The 19999-nt window shown below is 41.6% G+C and overlaps 1 protein-coding gene across 1 annotated transcript in view; it reads right to left on the bottom strand.

The window, feature by feature from the left end:
- GRHPR (glyoxylate and hydroxypyruvate reductase) overlaps nucleotides 1-19999 on the bottom strand; it is an 87378-nt gene that overhangs the window by 25755 nt on the left and 41624 nt on the right. Inside the window, exons 5-7 of the mRNA XM_030194366.1 lie at nucleotides 17774-17862; nucleotides 11602-11706; nucleotides 10259-10394 (exon numbers count right to left, since the gene is read on the bottom strand). Coding sequence (XP_030050226.1) covers nucleotides 10259-10394; nucleotides 11602-11706; nucleotides 17774-17862 — 330 coding nt within the window. The remainder of the gene's footprint in view (nucleotides 1-10258; nucleotides 10395-11601; nucleotides 11707-17773; nucleotides 17863-19999) is intronic.

Genomic DNA, 19999 nt, shown 5'->3' with positions numbered 1-19999 from the left:
GTAAAAAACTTGCATCAGGCGTGGATGCTGTTTAAAAACACCATCCTGGAGGTTCAGGACAAATATATTCCACGTATTAGAAAAAAGGGAAAAAAGACTAAACGTCAGCTGGCGTGGCTAAACAGTAAGATAAAGGAAATCATTAGAGCCAAAAAACAATCCTTCAGACAGTGGAGAAGAGAACCAACTGAAAGTAACAGGATAGATCATAAGGAATGCCAAGCCAAATGCAAAGCGGAGATAAGGAGGGCAAAAAAGGACTTTGAGAAGAAATTAGCGTTGGAAGCAAAAATACATAGTAAAAATTTTTTTAGAGACATTAAAAGCAGGAAACCGGCCAAAGAGTCGGTTGGGCGCTGGACGAAAATGGTGTTAAAGGGGCGATCAGGAGGACAAAGGCCGTAGCGGAGAATTAAATGAATTCTTTGCTTCGTCTTCACCGAGGAGGATTTGGGGGGGACACCGGTGCCGAAAGAATATTTGAAGCGGGGGAGTCTGAGAACTAAACAAATTCTCTGTAACCTTGGAGATGTAATGGGTCAGGTTCAGCAAGCTGAAGGAGTAGTAAAATCACCGGGACCTGATGGGATTCATCCCAGAGTATTAATAGAACTAAAAAAATGACTTGCGGAGCTACTGTTAGAAATATGCAATCTATCCTAAAATCGAGTGTAGTACCGGAAGACTGGAGGGTAGCCAATGTTACTCCGATTTTAAGAAGGGTTCCAGAGGAGATCCGGTAATTATAGACCGGTTGAGTCTGACGTCGGTGCCGGGCAAGATGGTGGAGGCTATTATTAAGAATAAAATTGCAGAGCATATACAAAAACATGGACTGATGAGACAAAGTCAGCACGGATTTAGTGAAGGGAAGTCTTGCCTCACCAATCTAATGCATTTTTTGAGGGGGTAAGCAAACATGTGGACAATGGGGAGCCGGTTGATATTGTATATCTGGATTTTCAGAAGGCGTTTGACAAAGTGCCGCACGAAAGACTCCTGAAGAAATTGCTGAGTCATGGAATCGGAGGTAGGGTATTATTATGGATTAAGAACTGGTTGAAAGATAGGAAGCAGAGAGTAGGATTGCGTGGCCAGTATTCTCAGTGGAGGAGGGTAGTTAGTGGGGTCCCGCAGGGGTCTGTGCTGGGTCCGTTGCTTTTTAATGTATTTATAAATGACCTAGAGATGGGAATAACTAGTGAGGTAATTAAATTCGCCGATGACACAAAATTATTCAGGGTCGTCAAGTCGCAGGAGGAATGTGAACGATTACAGGAGGACCTTGCGAGACTGGGAGAATGGGCGTGCAAGGTGGCAGATGAAGTTCAATGTTGACAAGTGCAAAGTGATGCATGTGGGTAAGAGGAACCCGAATTATAGCTACGTCTTGCAAGGTTCCGCGTTAGGAGTTACGGATCAAGAAAGGGATCTGGGTGTCCGTCGTCGATGATACGCTGAACCTTCTGCTCGTGTGCTGCTGCGGCTAGGAAGCGAATAGAATGTTGGGTGTTATTAGGAAGGGTATGGAGTCCAGGTGTGCGGATGTTATAATGCCGTTGTATCGCTCCATGGTGCGACCGCACCTGGAGTATTGTGTTCAGTACTGGTCTCCGTATCTCAAAAAAGATATAGTAGAATTGGAAAAGGTACAGCGAAGGGCGACGAAAATGATAGTGGGGATGGGACGACTTTCCTATGAAGAGAGGCTGAGAAGGCTAGGGCTTTTCAGCTTGGAGAAGAGACGGCTGAGGGGGAGATATGATAGAAGTGTATAAAATAATGAGTGGAATGGATCGGGTGGATGTGAAGCGACTGTTCACGCTATCCAAAAATACTAGGACTAGAGGGCATGAGTTGAAGCTACAGTGTGGTAAATTTAAAACGAATCGGAGAAAATTTTTCTTCACCCAACGTGTAATTAGACTCTGGAATTCGTTGCCGGAGAACGTGGTACGGGCGGTTAGCTTGACGGAGTTTAAAAAGGGGTTAGATAGATTCCTAAAGGACAAGTCCATAGACCGCTATTAAATGGACTTGGAAAAATTCCGCATTTTTAGGTATAACTTGTCTGGAATGTTTTACGTTTGGGGAGCGTGCCAGGTGCCCTTGACCTGGATTGGCCACTGTCGGTGACAGGATGCTGGGCTAGATGGACCTTTGGTCTTTCCCAGTATGGCACTACTTATGTACTTATGTACTTAGTTAATGGATTCATCTGCTGTTGATGACAAGGAAAAACCAATTGATTTTGAATATCAGGTTGACAGGTTTTAATTTTTTCTAAGCTGCATACAATTAGTTTTCAATCTCACTACCAATGGGAAAGCATTCCAAACAGTCTGGATTTGGATAATCCATTAGGTCACTTGAAGAAAGCACAGACAGTGGTGAGAAGAGGGAGAGTGTCACATTTCAGGATGAGTGAGCTCTTGGACTGCAGTGGAATAGTACTGCCTGCCTGGTCAGGGGACAGACAGATTGTACCAAGTGGTGGGCAAGTCCCTGCAAAGGGATTGTTCCAGTAGAGACATCAAGGGAAGCAGGAAGCTGTACCCAGAACTGGAAGCTGAAGCTGTGCTTGAAGTAGAAGCTGTGCTGGAGCTGGAACCAGGGCTGGAAGCTGAACCTTGTGCTAGAAACTGGAACCAGGATGATCTGTTGCAAGGCAAAGAGGCAGACAGCAGCGACTGCAGAAGGCGACCCAGGGTGATGATGTCAGCGGATGACTGATCCAAGCAGCATCAATCCGAATCCAGCCTCCCCTAAACAAATACGTACAGCTGTCGGCAGGCCGGAGGGAACAGTGCGTAAAATAGTGGGGCGCGTATACCCCAACGCAAGGTAAGGAAGCACTGGAATGACTGTGACAGAAAATTGCTGCAACTCTAAAGTATATAGCACAGGGACTATGAGATCTTGAGATGAACATCTGTCTCTCTGTGCAGGAGTAATGCCTGCGGAATGAGATGGTGTTATAGTTGGCTGTTGATAATCTTAACAGTAGTCCTTGACAAGCTTATTAACCCATCTTCAATACTATGATAAGGACTAAAGTAGATGCTGCTGGAAGCTGAACAGTGGAATAATACACAGGTGAACAAGACATTGTCAGTGTGCACTGACTGTTCTGCTGATGCAATGTTTTCAAATCTATGCTGGTATCGAGGACTGGCCTATCTGCTTTGAGAGGCTAACATGATATCTGCACTAATGAAGTAAGATGAAGATTTGTGTTAATGTCTAGCCAGAGTCTTTTTGATGGAACGACAGCGCAGGAGATGGCTGTGCAGGCTGTTGCTTACAGGTCGTAGCTGTGAAGGAAATCTGCACTAAGTTTCCATGCTTCTTCGGTGCTTTACATAGAATCCAATGTGCCTGTGAGAGACTCATCTGCCCTGGAGCCTCTGAGGAGGTCTGCATTTTTGCACTGCTTCTTTGCAGCTGAACTTCTTAAAGGGGCATTTTCGATATGATTCCAAGTCGGACTTTGGACATTTTGCTCTAAATGTCCTAAATCTGAATAGCAAATGTAACCATTTCCGAAAAAGCAAAACGTCTTTTTTTTCACAAGGTTTGTGTTCTGTGCATTTATCAGGCCATTTAAAAAAAAAAAAAAAAAGCAAAAGTGGAAAACGTAGAAAATCAAGCCGTTGCGATGTAGGAGGGGCCACCATTATTAGTAGACTGGTCCCCCAGACATCCCAGGTACATATCTCACTGTTTGTCTTTTATCTTGTCTGCTGAGCCCTCTAAAACCCACTACCCCCAATGGTACACCACTACAATAGCCCTTATGGGTGAAGGGGGCACCTATATGTGGGTACAGTGGATTTCTAGTCAGTTCTGGAGGGCTCAGTTTCCACCACAAGTGTAACAGGTAGGGGGAGGTATGGGCCTGGGTCCACCTATCTACAGTGCACTGCACCCCCCAATACACTACTCCAGGGACCTGCGTGCTGCTCTAATGGACCTGGCTATAACATCTGAGTTGTCATAGAGGCTGGTGAGTACTGTTTTTATTAACACTTTTGGGGGGGGGGGGTGTCATCCCAATTCCTCCAGTGGTCATCTTGTCATTTAGGGCAGCTTTTGTGCCTTATTCATTCTGAAAACAGGTCTAGACCAAAACGTTGAAGTTTACGCCCGACACATTTTTGTTTTGTTCCATTATGGCTGTAAAACGCACAAATGTTAGGCATGCCCTAAGCCCGTCTTTGAAATGCCCCCAACATGCCCCCTTGTGATTTGGACGCACTGCAGACGAAATGCATAGATAGACGTCTGGAAAACAAGTTTTGAAAATACTGATTTGGACTTTTAGAGAAAAAGTCCTTCCAAGCGCTGTTTTATGACACTTTTTGGACGTGTTTCTGTTTTGAAAATGAGTCCCTTAAAGTCACTGTACAGGGATGTCTTAAAACACTATAAAAATACAACAGACATTAAAAACAAAAAATACAAAAGTATAAACCAAAGCCAGATGAGCCTGTAATAGTCAGAAAAAACAACCCCATCTCTGCATCAGTGAAAAGAAAAAAATTTGCAATAATCAGAAAAACAGCCCAGCCCAGTCCCATCTCCCCTCCACTGACGGAAACACAAGCTACTATACAGGAAAAGGTTTAATACTGAATGTATCTCAAAAGAAGCTCAAAACGATTGGTTATCTAGAATTTCTCCACCTTTTCTATACAGCTGAGAAAGAATGATACTTAAAACTTAACTATCCATTTGTTAGGAAAATGCAAAGAAAATTGTATTTGAAATCTTTGTTTTATATCAAGGTGTAAAAGTGTGGAATAGCTTACAATTGATCAACTCAGTCATATGCACTGTTTCAAAAACTTGTAAAAACTCATCTCTTTACAAATAGGTAGTGATACATCTGTACCAATGTATCTCTTGTTACTATGTAGGTTTAAATTCGATGTAATTCCCTTGGACTACAGGGCTGTATTCTTACTGTACCCCGCTTAGAATCTTTATTGGAACTTAGCGATCTATAAGAACTACATAGCATAGCATTGCTCAACATCAACTTTCTCTCTCATCTCATTAACAGAAAGAATATTTAACATACATACTTGAGATGACTAAAGTTTGTGGAGGCACATACCATTTCAGATAAATACTTTGTTTTTGATAATGGAGCATCTTAAAAGTTAGAACCATCAACTTACTGGCAGCCAGTCAGGGCCGTGCCTAGGGTCTCTGGTGCCCCCCTGCAGACTATCAGTTGGCGCCCCCCCCCCCCCCCCAGCATAAAATACCATAAATACCAAAATCATCTACTTTGTATCTCTAGCAACCATCACATACTCTACAATCAACTGTGTCTAATCTGTTGAATGCCTTCCAAAACGTGACTCCAATTCCTTTCAACAAAATACTTTAGAACCTAAATTGTAATTGCTCAGGATCTTCCTAAAAGTGCTGAGCAAAAATGAAGATAAAAATAAAAATCATAACAATAACACATGGAGGAAAAGACCTCAATCAACCTCAGTGCTGCAGCAAACTTATCACTGACATCTTCACAGCACTCAACAGGTTATTATGTCATCATTGGCCAAAAATCTCCATAAAATGTGTCTTGTTGCATGAGTGAAAGATGAATTTCAATGTCCTATAAAATCTATTATAGAAAGTATCTAATTACACATAATCCCCTGCAAATTTATACAGGGATAAAGAACACATGTCAGTGAGAATATGGAATCCAGCTAATACTTTATGCATGGTGGGACTGCCCAAAATTGACCCTTTTGGGAACAATGTGTCAGGCTGGATCTGGAAAATATCCGGGAATATGCTACTATGGACCTCCAAGATATTCCTACTGAGGCTCTTTGCACCAAAGGCTTTTGGAAAAACAAACTAATCACCCAACTTTTCATTACTGCAAGATGTGAGCTTGGCAATGTGAGAGCGTTTAGGGACCCTTTTACTACACCGCAGTAAAATCTGCAGTTGCTGCTGCATAATGCAGGATTTTACTGCATGATGCCAGCAAATTTTGCTCTGCAACTTTTGGGGGCATTCCCACACTTTATTGCAGGTCATGCATTTATGTTCCCATTAATGCATGGTGCCAAATTAGGAGGCGGTATGTGGCCCATATTAATAGTGAGTTACCAGTTTGCACGTGGAAAGTGTAGCATGCTACCTGAATAATGCTTCTGTGTCATCCCCCACCCCCCTGACAGAAAATGATCAATGTAATGGCAGTTCAATGGATGGAAACAGGAAAACTAATGCAAAATCCCTTAAGATGGGGGAGGGGGGCATGCACTTATTTTGTACCTGGGGCAAGGAGGGTTAGGTAACTTGCCCAGTCACAAGGAGCTGTAGTGAGAATCAAGCCCAGTTACCCTAGTTCTCAGGCCACTGCACTAACCATTAGGCTTCTTCTCCCTGCCCATGGTCATCTGGTTTTTACCCGGTTTCCAGGTGTTAAATGTGTGTTGCTTAACACATTTAAGTAAAAAGGCCCCTTAACCCCCAAATATTTAAAATTGTTTTTGAAAGATATGGAGGGTTTATATCATGCAAATAGTAACAGAATTCATCACAAAACAGTGATTCAGTTTGAAAAGATTTGGAAACCCTTTAAGATAATATCTGGGAGAGAAAAAGGTAATATTGCATAAGGAACAGTGATGGTTTAGTAAGGCTTTACAACTCAGGATCCATGGCAAGCATGTTATATCCTTTAAGGTTTCTGTGTGTGGGAGTGGATTACTTCAGAGGGAATTCTGATTATTTATTTTAATTATATACTGGGATTTGTAGTTTCTGTAGAGAAGAACGGGGATACATGACGCTAGGCTTAGAGGTTGTGTTATGAAAGACAAGATTGGTTTGCTCTGTAGCTTTAGTGCCAGTAAAAAAAAGAATGATTAAAAAAAGAATACAAAATCCTTGGCAATAATCATTTTTACCTTATTTAACCGTGCCTGCACTTTCGTTTCCCCAGAATTTTTGTGCTAGATCTGAGCAAAATCGCTGCTTTAATTCACTCCCCCCCCCCCCCCCCCCCCCCCCCGGTGTCGAATTTCTACTTTGCTGTGTGATTCTTTGCTATCCAAGGAATCGATAAATCCCACTTGCTGAGGATTCTTTAGAGTAGCTAAACAGGAAAGTTACTTACACTGCACATTTAAGCTGAGCGTTGTGTCAGTGGATTGTCCTACTGCAGGGTAGTCGCTGTTCATAGATTGGGTGATAAGTGTGGAATTAGCTGTATTTAAAGTTCCTGTGATTCTGGGAGGGGTTCCTGAGCATCTCCCTGAAGCTGTGCAGGTGATATTCATAGGAGTCCCTGCAACCAGCTCTGCAGAGGGACAGAGCTCAGGCTGCTCCCACAGATGTAAACAAGAGACACAGAAGAGACTGTCACAGTTACCTCCCGCAGTTATTACCCCGGCAGTAAACAACAGCCAGTACCAGGGGAAAGTACGGGGAAATCCAGCCACATGCTCCACACTGTACCCCAACTTTAGCAACATGAATCACGTCTGTCTGGTTCATTTGATCGAAATGCTGTCGATCATTCTAGAAAGTCAAACAGGTACAAAGTCGTAAAATACTTAACAGTACTCACCTGTTACATTCACAAATGGTTTTGTTGAGCTTGGCATTTTGTAGCTGTAACTGAAATCCTCTCCCTGTATCCTGAAGAAATATTTCCCATGATCCTTCTACAAGGCATCATCGATCCTGAGGGTGCAGTCACGGTTCAATATGTCCCCCACAGATCCGGAAAATCATCAAGGCGTTTCGTTTTGTCTGCTAAAATATGCTGCAAAATGTTTTGTGAATTCGAGTTGCAGGCAGCAGCGTCTGCCCGGCTGCTTGTAAAACAAGGAAATCTCTTCTCCTCGTCATCGTCGGGCCTCACTGTGTCCCACCCTCGCGGAAATAGGAAGTTACCTCAGAGGAGGGCGGGACACAGTGAGGCCAGACGATGACGAGGAGAAGAGATTTCCTTGTTTTACAAGCAGCCGGGCAGACGCTGCCTGCAACCCGAATTCACACAAAAAAATTTTAAGGTAGGTAGGAGGCGGAGCAGCGGGAGCGGTATGGCGGGGCAGCACCGCAGCGGCGCCCTTGAAGGCAGGCACCCCCCTGCGGTGCTTACCCCGCTTACCGTGTTGGCACGGCCCTGCAGCCAGTGGAACATAGCCAGTGCAGGACAGGTGCTTAGCTTTCTGCTAACATTCTGGCTACTGTGTTCTGTACAACCTGTAGCTTACATAAGGCTTTGACCTGAAACCCAACACGAAGACTTAATAATTAATGCTGGAATAAATGAATATAATGCCCATCTTTCAAATTTGGTTTGTGTTGCTTTACTAGATATAGCATATAATAGGCTATAATAGAGAAAAACTTCCAAACAGTGTCAAAGCAGCATTTGGACAAATTTCTTCTAAAAACATCCAAACTGGTATTTTCAAAGCCTATTTTGCAGATGTTTATCTATGCAATTCGTCTGCAGTGCATCCAATTCACAATTGGGCGTGTCAGGGCTGTGTCGGGGGCACGATTAGGGTGGACTTATGGCGTCCCTAACACTTGGACGTTACAGCCATAATGGAACAAAATGAAAACATCTAGGGTTACAACTTCAATGTTTTGGTGTAGACCTGTTTTTAGAACGAATAAGGCACAAAAAGGTGCCCTAAATGGCCAGATGACTACTGGAGGGAATCAAGGATAACCCCTCCCACCCGTCAAAGATGTGAATAAAAACAGTACATACCAGCCTGTGACAGCTTCAGATGTTACAGCCAGTTCTATTAGAGCAGCAAGCAGCTACCTGGAATAGTGTAGTGGTTGGTACAGTACACTGTAGACAGGAGAATTCAGCCCCATATCCCACACTACCTGTTACACTTGTGGTGGAAAGTGTAAGCCCTCCCACACTCACCAGAAACCTATTGTACCCACATATAGGTGCCCCCTTCACCCATAAGGGCTATTGTAGTGGTGTACTGTTGGGGGCAGTGGGTTTTGGAGGGCTCAGCAGAAAACATAAAGGAGTAATGGTGAGATGTGTACCTGGGAGCTTTTGTATGAAGTCCACAGCAGTGCCCCCCCCCCCCCCCCTAGGATGCCCCATAGCTCTCCTGGGATGTCTGTGTGGTCAATCTACTAATAATGCTGGTTCCTCCTACATCCCAATGGCTTGATTTTCTCTGTTTTTCATTTGGACTTTTTTTTTTCAAAAAAATGGACCCAAAAGATAAATGCTATTTAAAGCTATTTATAGACTGATTATTTAATTGAGAGGTTTTTGCCAATGATGACAGAGAGAACTCCTTGAAACTGTTGAGCTGTATAGCCAAAAATTCAGAGTCTGTTGAGGCTTTTCCTCTGATACAACATAGTTGTCATGTCAAGTGGATGGTTGGGTTTTAAGAAGATAGTACAAAACGATAAATGAACAGAGCACACAAAAAAAATCATTTTGCATATGGCCATTTTTGAAAGAAAAAGATAGACATTTTGCTGTTTCAAAAATGGCTATATTTCCTATTCGGATTTGGGACGTTTTGTGAAAAACATCCAAAGTCCAACTTAGACATCATATCAAAAATGCCCCTCCACATAACTAGTTATTTGGAGCAGACAAAAGACATCATGAGCTAATATTACCACTAAATTTTGAATCAAATCGTCAATTGGTACGGTCATTCTGCCAATCTGCAGTCTCAAATAAACTGGACTAATTCAATTTTCCAAAACATAACTCTATGATTGCCGATTCAGTTCAGACAGTCCTTTCAAACTTACGGAGACTGCCACAGTCAGCCTGATTATGCTCTAAGTCCAGACCAATCAAGTATCTGGAACGGATGTCAAAGTTCTGGATTTTATTCCTATACTAAAGACAAAACTGTTTATTTTCTTCACAAAAAAAATCAAACACAAAAGAAAGAAAGTAACTGAAGTTTTTTTCAGGGAAAAAAATGATAGAGAACAGATACAAGCTGACAGAGCTTCATTTTTGTGTCATTTGGCAGAGTGGAAAAAATAACAGAGGGGTGAGAAGACTGCAGCACATGCCTATAACTGTACACTTCTTACGAAGTTTAGGGAGAATTGTTCCTTCTCAGCACCATTCAGTGTCATCATCCACCTGTCAACTTAACTCCATCCTGCTTACTTCAAACATTAGTTTCATCACATGGAGGTATACAACAACTCAGGGATGCCTACACCACATCAGACTGTGAACTCAAGGTTTTACCTGCTTGTGTTGACAAACACTGCTGTCGTCTTCATCTTGCTGAAGAAATGCTTGTTGCAGATTCCTTCAGTCTCAGGATTTAGAGAACAAGACACAATGACAAAGTCTGACTCTTCTGCTAGCTTGTCAAGAGGTACTGTGAAAGGAAAGGTACAAAGACAAGAACTTGGAAACACAAGTTTATACTAGCCTTTCCTATTTATTCAAGCAAGACCACAAACCCCCAACATATGAATCATTTATTTGAAAAAAAACTGGTCAGGAGTTCACATTGCAAGAAAATGCTCTATGTGATATAAAAGGAAAACAGGTGGAAACACAACTTCAAGAGATCAATCCAGGACAAGAGGTGAGATGCTCCAAAAAAAACTTTATTGAGGACCCAACACGGTCCGTGTTTCGGTTTTTTTAAAAAACCTTCATCAGGGGTCAATCAGTAGTTGCACAGGAGATATACTGACAGACAAAGGAGCTCGTAAAAATGTAGTCTCTTGAATGAAATAGAAAGTGTTGCCTCGTACCAACAGATTCAATTTAAAATTTTAAATTGAATCTGTTGGTACGAGGCAACACTTTCTATTTCATTCAAGAGACTACATTTTTACGAGCTCCTTTGTCTGTCAGTATATCTCCTGTGCAACTACTGATTGACCCCTGATGAAGGTTTTTTAAAAAAACCGAAACACGGACCGTGTTGGGTCCTCAATAAAGTTTTTTTTGGAGCATCTCACCTCTTGTCCTGGATTGATCTCTTGAAGTTGTGTTTCCACCTGTTTTCCTTTTGTGTTGAACTTTTGTGGAAATTTTGGACCTTTTATTCCTATGTGATATAAAACCATTTTTTTGCACTGTGTTTTGTATAGTTTCAAAAGGAAACTGCTATTTTCACTCAACTGGAACAAATAGTGGCTCAATGGCTTTGGGAACACGTGTCTGTCAGTCATGGTTCCCTCCCACATGGACAATTTCTAATCCCCTCCACTCTCAAAAATAAAACCACCCTTTAACTGGAAACAAAATCCACCATACTCTGCCTTATTGGATTTTCCTCTCAAAATTCAGGTTACAGGACAATGTATATAAACAGGTAATAAAAATAGATATATCATGAGATCATCTTAAAATCATATGATGCCGATTACATATCATATGCTTTCACATTCAATGACCACATGATCTAATGAAGTAAGAGTAACAAGCAGATCAAAATAAGTAAACACAGTAAGATCAAAGCATACAGGACAATAACATGAACTTTCTGATTTCCATTACTTTTGTACAATTGGAAGAGAACAGTCAGCTACAGGAGAGCCTTTCCATGTATTTTATTTCTAAAGTATTACCATGTTCAGCCTGAAGCTCAGCTGCACACTCTGGCCTAGGCTGACGTCCACTGTACAAGAATCTCCTCACACCAAATGGCTTCAGGCGGCGTCCAATAGCTTGTCCTGAAAGACAAAACACAGTGTGTACATGGGAATCTGTTGTGCCCACATTTTCACAAAATTACCACAGCTGTGGCACTGAAGAGAAAGTTTTCTAGGGTATTGCTCTTAGCTCCATGATAATTCTAATTTAAGACAGATACTACAGTTTGTCCTTTCTAGTAACTGTTAACAGTAAGCCACATTGAACCGAAACTTGTTTTTGCATAATTGTGGGATATAAGAATAAATAAATAAATAAAAATAAACATATTGTTCCATAAGAACAATATTAAAAATGGGGATTGGATACAGCACCAAAGCCGGATACACCACAATAACTTGACAATTACCAACATATATAACAAATGGAGAAAGCATGCATACTATGGCTCATGGAATTCTTTCCAACCTCTGTGCATTCCTGCGAGTGTTTTCAGATGTGCCAGATGCTCTTCCTATTGATGACACAGTATTCAGTATTTGTGTATTTTAGCACAATTTATACGCAAAACATGAAAATGGCAGAAGATAAGAGCATATGGCCTACCTAGTCTGCTCAAGTACACCATCTACTAAGCTCTAAAATCCATTTGTAATAGCATGGGTGTGAGTGAGCTTGCAGTAAGGCTTATGGAGAGAAATAAAGTGAGTCATGTCCAGGTGCAGAACAAAAAAAAAAAAAAAAAAGTTTGTAGCTCAACAAGGGCTCTTATGAAGCCGCACTAGTGGTCCCCGGTGCAGCAATGCCGACAAAGCTCATTCACTTTGAATGGGCTTTGTCGGCATTGTCATATGGGAACCGCTAGCACAGCTTGATAAAAGAGGCCCCAAGTTTCCAACAAAGTACTTTCCATGCAAAAAAAAATATATATATATATATTTCAGCTTAAATAGAATTCCTGGGACCTTCCTCCCTTCAATCTGAGCCTGGCGTTTTAAATTCTTTACTTGGGCCCTGCCTGTTTCACCAGGTTTCACCTCAGTTTCCCTTAAGATGAACTAGGCTTATATCCTTTAAGGAGGAATGTAGATACCACCTATAAATCCCTTTACACCATTCCTTTCCCTCAGAGATTCTCTATACTTGTCTCTTGCCTACTTGAATTCTTTGTTTCCATTCATTCCACTCCACACCATTCAACACTCTTTCTATAAAGAAATATTTCCTTAGGCTGCTTCTGAATGTACTCCTTTCACCTTTATCTCATCTCCCCTTGTTTCAGAGCACCCTTTCAACAGAAAGAAGTTTTTTTTATAGATTAATTCTCCTAAGCCCTATAGTTCTGTTGCTTTATCATTTTTAAATGTAGCACTACTCCTTCTCCCTTATTTCCTACCTTGTCCTGCCTAAATAAATTATAGCTGGTGTAACTATATCACAAATGTGACTCAAGTATACTCCAGAAAATCAAATTAACTATTTTGAATTAAGTTTATTCATCATACATATAATTACTAGTAAAAAAGCCCCGTTTCTGATGCAAATGAAACGGGAGCTAGCAAGGTTTTCTTCTGTGTGCATGTGGGAGTGTGTGTGTCCCTGCCCTCTGCCCTCTCTCCCTTCCCCTGAGCTGTCTGTCCCCTCCCCCCTGGGAGTCAAGTCCTTCAGTGTTAAGTTTCCTGCTGTGTTTGTGTTACAGAGATAGTAAGGGCTTCTGCCCTCTCTCCCCTCCCCCCTCTGAGTCCTTCACTGATACAGAGAGAGCGATTTGATTTCCTGCTTTGCTGTGTTTTCCTTCACTGTTTGTGTTACAGAGAGAGCAAGGGCGGGGCAGACACTCATGGGGAAACCGGATATCTCTCCCCCTTCACACTTCCAGCTGGAGGCTTCATTTAGAACGTTGGTGGTGCCTTTTATATATAGAGATAGTGTGTACCTTAAAAAAATACTCACTCAGACCTCACTCATATCTTTCATTCGCTGCTTTTGATGCTGCTGTTTATTATTGTACGATACAAAAATACACAGACCTTCAAGCAAATGGTAAAGCATCGATTAAATATATACTTCCATGTCCATCATTGGCAACTTCTTCATAGTCTATATTATTTTTCCAAACCCAATATTTTCATATAAGTCAAAGATGTTTCACCAAGTTCTTTGTAATCCAATTAAACTTGATGACTATTTTGCAACAACTCCTCTGAAACAGCAGATTCCCAAGTTTTGTTTCACGTAATTATTAAATTTCCTGGTATTAAAAAGAAACTATAGCACAGTCTTGGTTTTCCATGTACCACATGTCTGGTCACTAATAAATCCAAGACAGCCTCTTCCATTAAAACCTCTAAATCAGAACTTTATTTCCCATACATGTCCATAACTTTCACATGTTGCCGTTTTCCCCTGCCCTATAAAAATAATGTTTTCCTTACCCAAGGACTTTGTTCACTCAACCCCAGCAATCCCAATTTAAAGTCCTCCTAATTAGATTAGCCAGTCTGTTGCAGAATAAACTTTGCTCCTTCTTTGTTAGGTAGATATCATCTTTGTCCAGCAGCCTTTGGAAAATCATCCCATGATCCAGGAAATCAAAATGCTCACGATGACCTGAACATAAGCATCACTGTACTGGGGTAGACCAAAGGTCCATCAAGCCCAGTATCCTGTCTCAAACAGTAGCCAATCCAGGTCACAAGTACCTGGCAATCTCACAAGAGTAAAATAACTTTCATGCTGCTTATTCCAGGAATAAGTAGTAGATTTCCCCAAGTCCACCTTAATAAATGTTTATAGACTTCTTTTAAGAACTTGTTAAGGACCTTTTTCTAACCACTTTTATCACTTTTTCTGGCAACAAATTCCAGAGCTTAATTACACATTGAGTGAAGAAATATTATCTCCAATTTGTACTAAATGTCCTACTTAGTAACTTCATTGTGTACCCCCTAGACCTTCTACTTTTGGAAAGAGTAAACAAGCAATTCTCGCCTACCCATTCCACTCCATTCATGTTTTTATAGATCACTATCATATCTCCTCTCAGCCATTTTTTCTCCAAGAAAAAACTCACAGACTCTCTCGTCTTTCCTCATAATGGAATCTTTCTATCCCCTTTTCAACTTGGTGGTCCTTATACCTTTTCAAATTCCGCAATATTTTTTTTGAGATGCAGTGACCAGAACTGCACACAGTATTTGAAGTGCAATCTTGAGTGGTGTAGAATGGGTAGAAGTGAATCAATTTTTCACTATTTCGAAAAGTACAAAGACCAGGGGACACTCAATGAAATTACATGGAAATATCTGTAAAACAAATAGGAAGAAATATTTTTTTCACTCAAAGAATAGTTAAGCTGTGGAACTCGCTGCCAGTAATGTGGTAACAGCAATTAGTGTATCTGGGTTTAAAAAAGGTTTGGACAAATTCACAGAGGAAAAGTCCATAGTCTGTTATTCAGATGAACATGGGGGAAGTCACTGCTTGCCCCGGGATTGGTAGCATGGAATGTTACTACTAATTGGGTTTCTGCCAGGTACTTATGGCCTGGATTGGCCACTGCTGGAAACAGGATACTAGATTAGATAGATCATTGGTCTGACCCAGTATGGCTATTCTTATATTCTTAAGCTTTTGGTGATTGATACATTTCAGCGCCCACGAGCCTTTAAAGGAATTGTACACCTACCTGTAACCTATAAATGGAAAGGGAAGGGAAAGGGAAATGGGACTTGATATACTGCCTGAGGTTTTTGCAACTACATTCAAAACGGTTTACATATATTCAGGTACTTATTTTGTACCAGGGGCAATGGAGGGTTAAGTGACTTGACCAGAGTCACAAGGAGCTGCAGTGGGAATCAAACTCAGTTCCACAGGATCAAAGTCCACTGCACTAACCACTAGGCTACTCCTCCATGTGATTCATGCTCATGAGTTTGTTCCTTCAGGTCGTCAGAATTTAAGAAATTTGGGGAAGTCTGCAAATGCAATGTGCCTGCTACTTCTCGACAACTGTAAGGCCTACCCACAAGTTAAAATTATTTTCGGATTGTGGGAACATTTCTGCATGTTGCTTGCCACCAAATGTAACATTACAGATTCAACCCATGGATCAAGGAGTCATAAGGAACTTTAAATGTCATTATAAAAATGATTTTGTGATGAAAATATTGAATTAGGTCAACCTTACAGAATTTCAACATAATTTTACAATCAAAAATGCAATATTTTCACTTACAACTGCATAGAAATCAGTAAAGCCTGTAACTGTTTTAAGAGCGTGGCGAAAGTTATTGCCGAGTGAGAAGTTTGTAGATCAAGAGTGTGAATGAGACAAAAATTTTGAAACTTTCCTCATAAGGCAGAGGGCATCTGAAGTGCAAGAATTGATGGAATCTGTTAACTTAGCTACAGAAGGCAACCCTGTATGTCAACTTGATGAACATGACATAGAAGAGTGGATACACACTGAAGATGATGTTGAAGTTGCACACACTTTCACTGATCAAGAAAGAAGAAAATTATTCGGAAGAATCTAGTAAAGAAAATATATCTTGGGCTACTGCAGAAAAGTGCGTGGAAACAGTCATTAAATTTATGGAATAGAACCATGACTTTAGTCTCCAAGACATCATGTATGTGCACATGGTGCAGCATAATCCTATCACAAAGAAATTACAAAGTCATAAACAAGCTGATATATGAAAAGCTGATCAAACTAGTGTTTCATCAACAAGCAGTGCAGCAGAAGTCATGTAAATGAGCAAATGAACACTGCATACTGCATCCATTATTTTGAGATTTTACAGTACAGTTTTTCTTGTTTTCTGTATTTGTTACTGAATAAAATCAACAAGATCAACAGAATTTGCCTGTTCAGTTTTTTTTTAATTACAATTGTACCCCACGCTTTCCCACTCATGGCAGGCTCAATGTGGCTTAAATGGGGCAATGGAGGGTTAAGTGACTTGCCCAGAGTCACAAGGAGCTGCCTGTGCCTGAAGTAGGAATTGAACTCAGTTCCTCAGTTCCCCAGGACCAGAGTCCACCACCCTAACCACTAGGCCACTCCTCCACTTTAATCTTCCTTAAATTTCAATTTTAAAAGTACTGCCTGAGAATCCAGAAAATCCAAAAATCCAGACTGACCCAATTCCCGAGCAGTCTGGATTTTTGGACTTCTACTGTACTTTGAAGAGACTAGAAATGGTGTCTTCTCAATTGCTGAGCCTAGGAAGCTGGTACTTGCCTCCTCTAAGACTAACAACATTATCAGATGCTGTCTCTAAGAAACTGTTTAAAAAATCATGAGTTTACAGCAGCATTTCAGGTAACCAAAGTGAAATATAACAATCTTCTCTTTCACAAGAGGTGCTGAGTAGATCTTGCTTAGCAAGTTAGGATAATATACTTAGCTAAAATGGAAATGTTAACCAACAATGTAAACTTTTGAGTAAGCTTGAGGTAAGTGCCTGTAATGTTGTAATGTCTGTTTATACTGATATTTTCAAAGCAGTTGTTTTATGGGTTTTTAAAAAAAAAGTTATGTTGTTATGTAATCTGCCTAGATTATGGTGAAATATAAATAAATGAATGATTAAATAAATCCCATTGTTGCCTGATCATCATGAAAGAAGGATGAACAAACAAACTGTCTCCTGTATTATCTTTTAGGGTTGTGCTCAATATCAAAAGAGAAAGTCCCAGAACTTCACTGGTAATCTCACCAAGATATCTTCACATTTCCAGATCTTGTGCTGACTTTTATCACTGCCATGGGTGGGGAATGGGCAAGGAAGTGTTATCCAGCTAGCGAGTTCTGATAAGTCTGCATTGTCCAGTTAGCGTGCGCTAAATGTGGGAGCACTTAGTGCCTCCTAAATAGAAGGTGGTGGGTGCTACTGCATTATTTTGTTTCAAGTTCCACACGCTAATGGATAAAATTATTATAGCACCTGAAGAAAAAAAAATCTTGAGCATACTGGCACGTCAAACAAGGGAAGTCCCAAGTTAAAACTTGCTAAGCCCGTATTTTAGCACATTTTAGTAAAAGGGCCCCTAACAGAGCTGCAAGCAAGTAGTAGCCAAGAACAAATGTTACATTCTATTACAAGTACCATGTACTCAAAATATGCAGTTAGTTACCTATTCTACCCAATCCAATAATTCCTATAGTACTTTCAGAAAGTCCATGTCCACACATCCATTCTGGTGCCCAGGACCTCCATCCACCACTGAAAAATAAATAATTAAGGATTATTACAAACAACGTTGTCAGGATATTTTTAAACAATGCAAACAATTATAGAATTTCTTTTTAGGATTAAAATACAAAATAATTGCAAAGGCTATACAATCAACTTATGACTGTTTCTCCATGACTGAAAGTCTATATCTATCTATCTATCAAACATATAAACGGCAAGTGACCGACTCACCTGCAAATGCGCAGTAGTGACTTCCCTCTCTGTCCCGCCCTCGCGTCAAGACATGATGACGTCAGAGGGCGGAACAGAGAGGGAAACAGAGTCAGAGTCACTGTCGGACGCTGCCGCCTGGAAACAAACATCGTGCGCACCAACCTCCACCCTCCCCCCCACCCCCGCTGCTGCTCTGGCCCTCCTCCGTATCAGGCCCCCTGCACTGACCTGACAGCGCCTCTCACCTCCGTGTGAAAGCGCTGCAGGCGCCAATAATTCACCAGCTGGATCCAAAAGCCTTGTATCAATGGGCAGCTCCAAAGGCCATGAATGAAAGAATTATCCGCTGAGGTACATTTTGCACAGACGGGGGAGTGGACGGCCCCCGCATAATGCAACTGCATTTTGGAACAGTATGCACGAAAGAGGATTCTGTAATAGCTTTCCTGTAGCCATGTACGCTGCATCAGGGCTGGGATGCACCTTAAATTAATAATCAGATCCCAAACCATAAGGTCTCTCCCCAAATCATGGGCCCATCGCTCTCGTATGTCTCTCAAATCTTTAGGTGGGGCCAGTTGAAGCAAGGCCTTATGTGCTCCCAAAACACCAATCCACCTCTCAGAGACAGCATAAAAAAAAAGCTGTTAATTTCATTCCCATGCGCAGGCAAAGCAGATTCACCTCTAAAGAGGCTACATAATGCTTGATCTGGCAGTTTGCATACCTATTCCCCCAGCCCACCCCAAAGATCCTCTGAAGCATCTCATAAGACAGAAGATAACCTGTCTCCCCCAATAAATGTTCCAGTCTTGTCACCCCCCTACGTTCCCAGGACTGAAAAACAATGCTGTCCATCCCCAGCTGGAAGGAAACATTGCCTCTAATCGGGATCTGGTCTGTCACTGTGGGATTATCGCCCAGACCCTTCACCAAAATCCGCCAAACTGCCCGCAATGGGGGTAGCAATAGTCCCCCTGAAACTGTCAAGGCACCTGGGAGCCGGCGCAGTGCAATAATGAAAAAAAGGAGTAGGGGGCATAGTATGCATGTTCTATGTCTACTGGCATAAAACGCAATTTCCCATCCAATCAGTCCAAGAGGTACCTAAGAAGACATGGCAGTCCCAACCCCCCCTTGCTCCCAGCAACATGCACACTTTTAATTTAGGTTTTTTAGATGCTCAACAAAATTTGGTAAATATTTGGTTTAAAGTACGATAATCTTTGCGATGTAGGAGAAGTGGCAATGTCTGAAGAAGGTAGAGCCAGCGGGACAGAATGACCATATGCAGAATACTTAAACGCCCCATTAACGACAGCGGCAGATCTCTCCAACCTGCCAAACAAGTCTGTGTATATCTCACCAAACAAGCTACACTGATTGCGTGGAGGGAAAAGACATATATCGCCAACCGAACTCCCAAATATATAAAATGACATCCTGTCCACTTCAAGAGAAAACGATCCCCCCATAAATGCCACACTTGCTTCGAGAAGGCTCCGACGCCAGTAGAAGACTGACTTTCTTAATCACCGGTGCCAGAGAAGTATGACGACCACAGGATGGGAGACAGCGGGTGGAAGAGAGAGAGAGATGCAGGACTAAGATGAGGCAGAGAAGGGAGACAGACATACTCAGACTCAAGTACAAATTTACCAATGTACAACGGGGCAGCTGGGCCCCCTATATGCTGGGGGCCCAGGGCATCTGCTTCCTTTGCCCATTGGTAAAAGCGGCCCTGAACTATTCATATGTAGGATTCTTGCTATTTAAATCATAGGGATTAGTGCTACTGTTGTATGACGTATGTGTACATACGGAGCTACTGCTAGTGATATGCAATTTATCCTTAAAATCGAGCGTGGTACCGGAAGATTGGAGGGTGGCCAATGTAACGCCCATTTTAAAAAAAGGTTCAGGGGAGATCCAGGAAATTATAGACCGGTGA

Source organism: Microcaecilia unicolor, chromosome 2 (assembly GCF_901765095.1).
Source record: "Microcaecilia unicolor chromosome 2, aMicUni1.1, whole genome shotgun sequence".
Classification (NCBI taxonomy): domain Eukaryota; kingdom Metazoa; phylum Chordata; class Amphibia; order Gymnophiona; family Siphonopidae; genus Microcaecilia; species Microcaecilia unicolor.
Note: the sequence above shows the minus strand (reverse complement) of the source record. Positions and strands in the feature narration are given on the sequence as shown.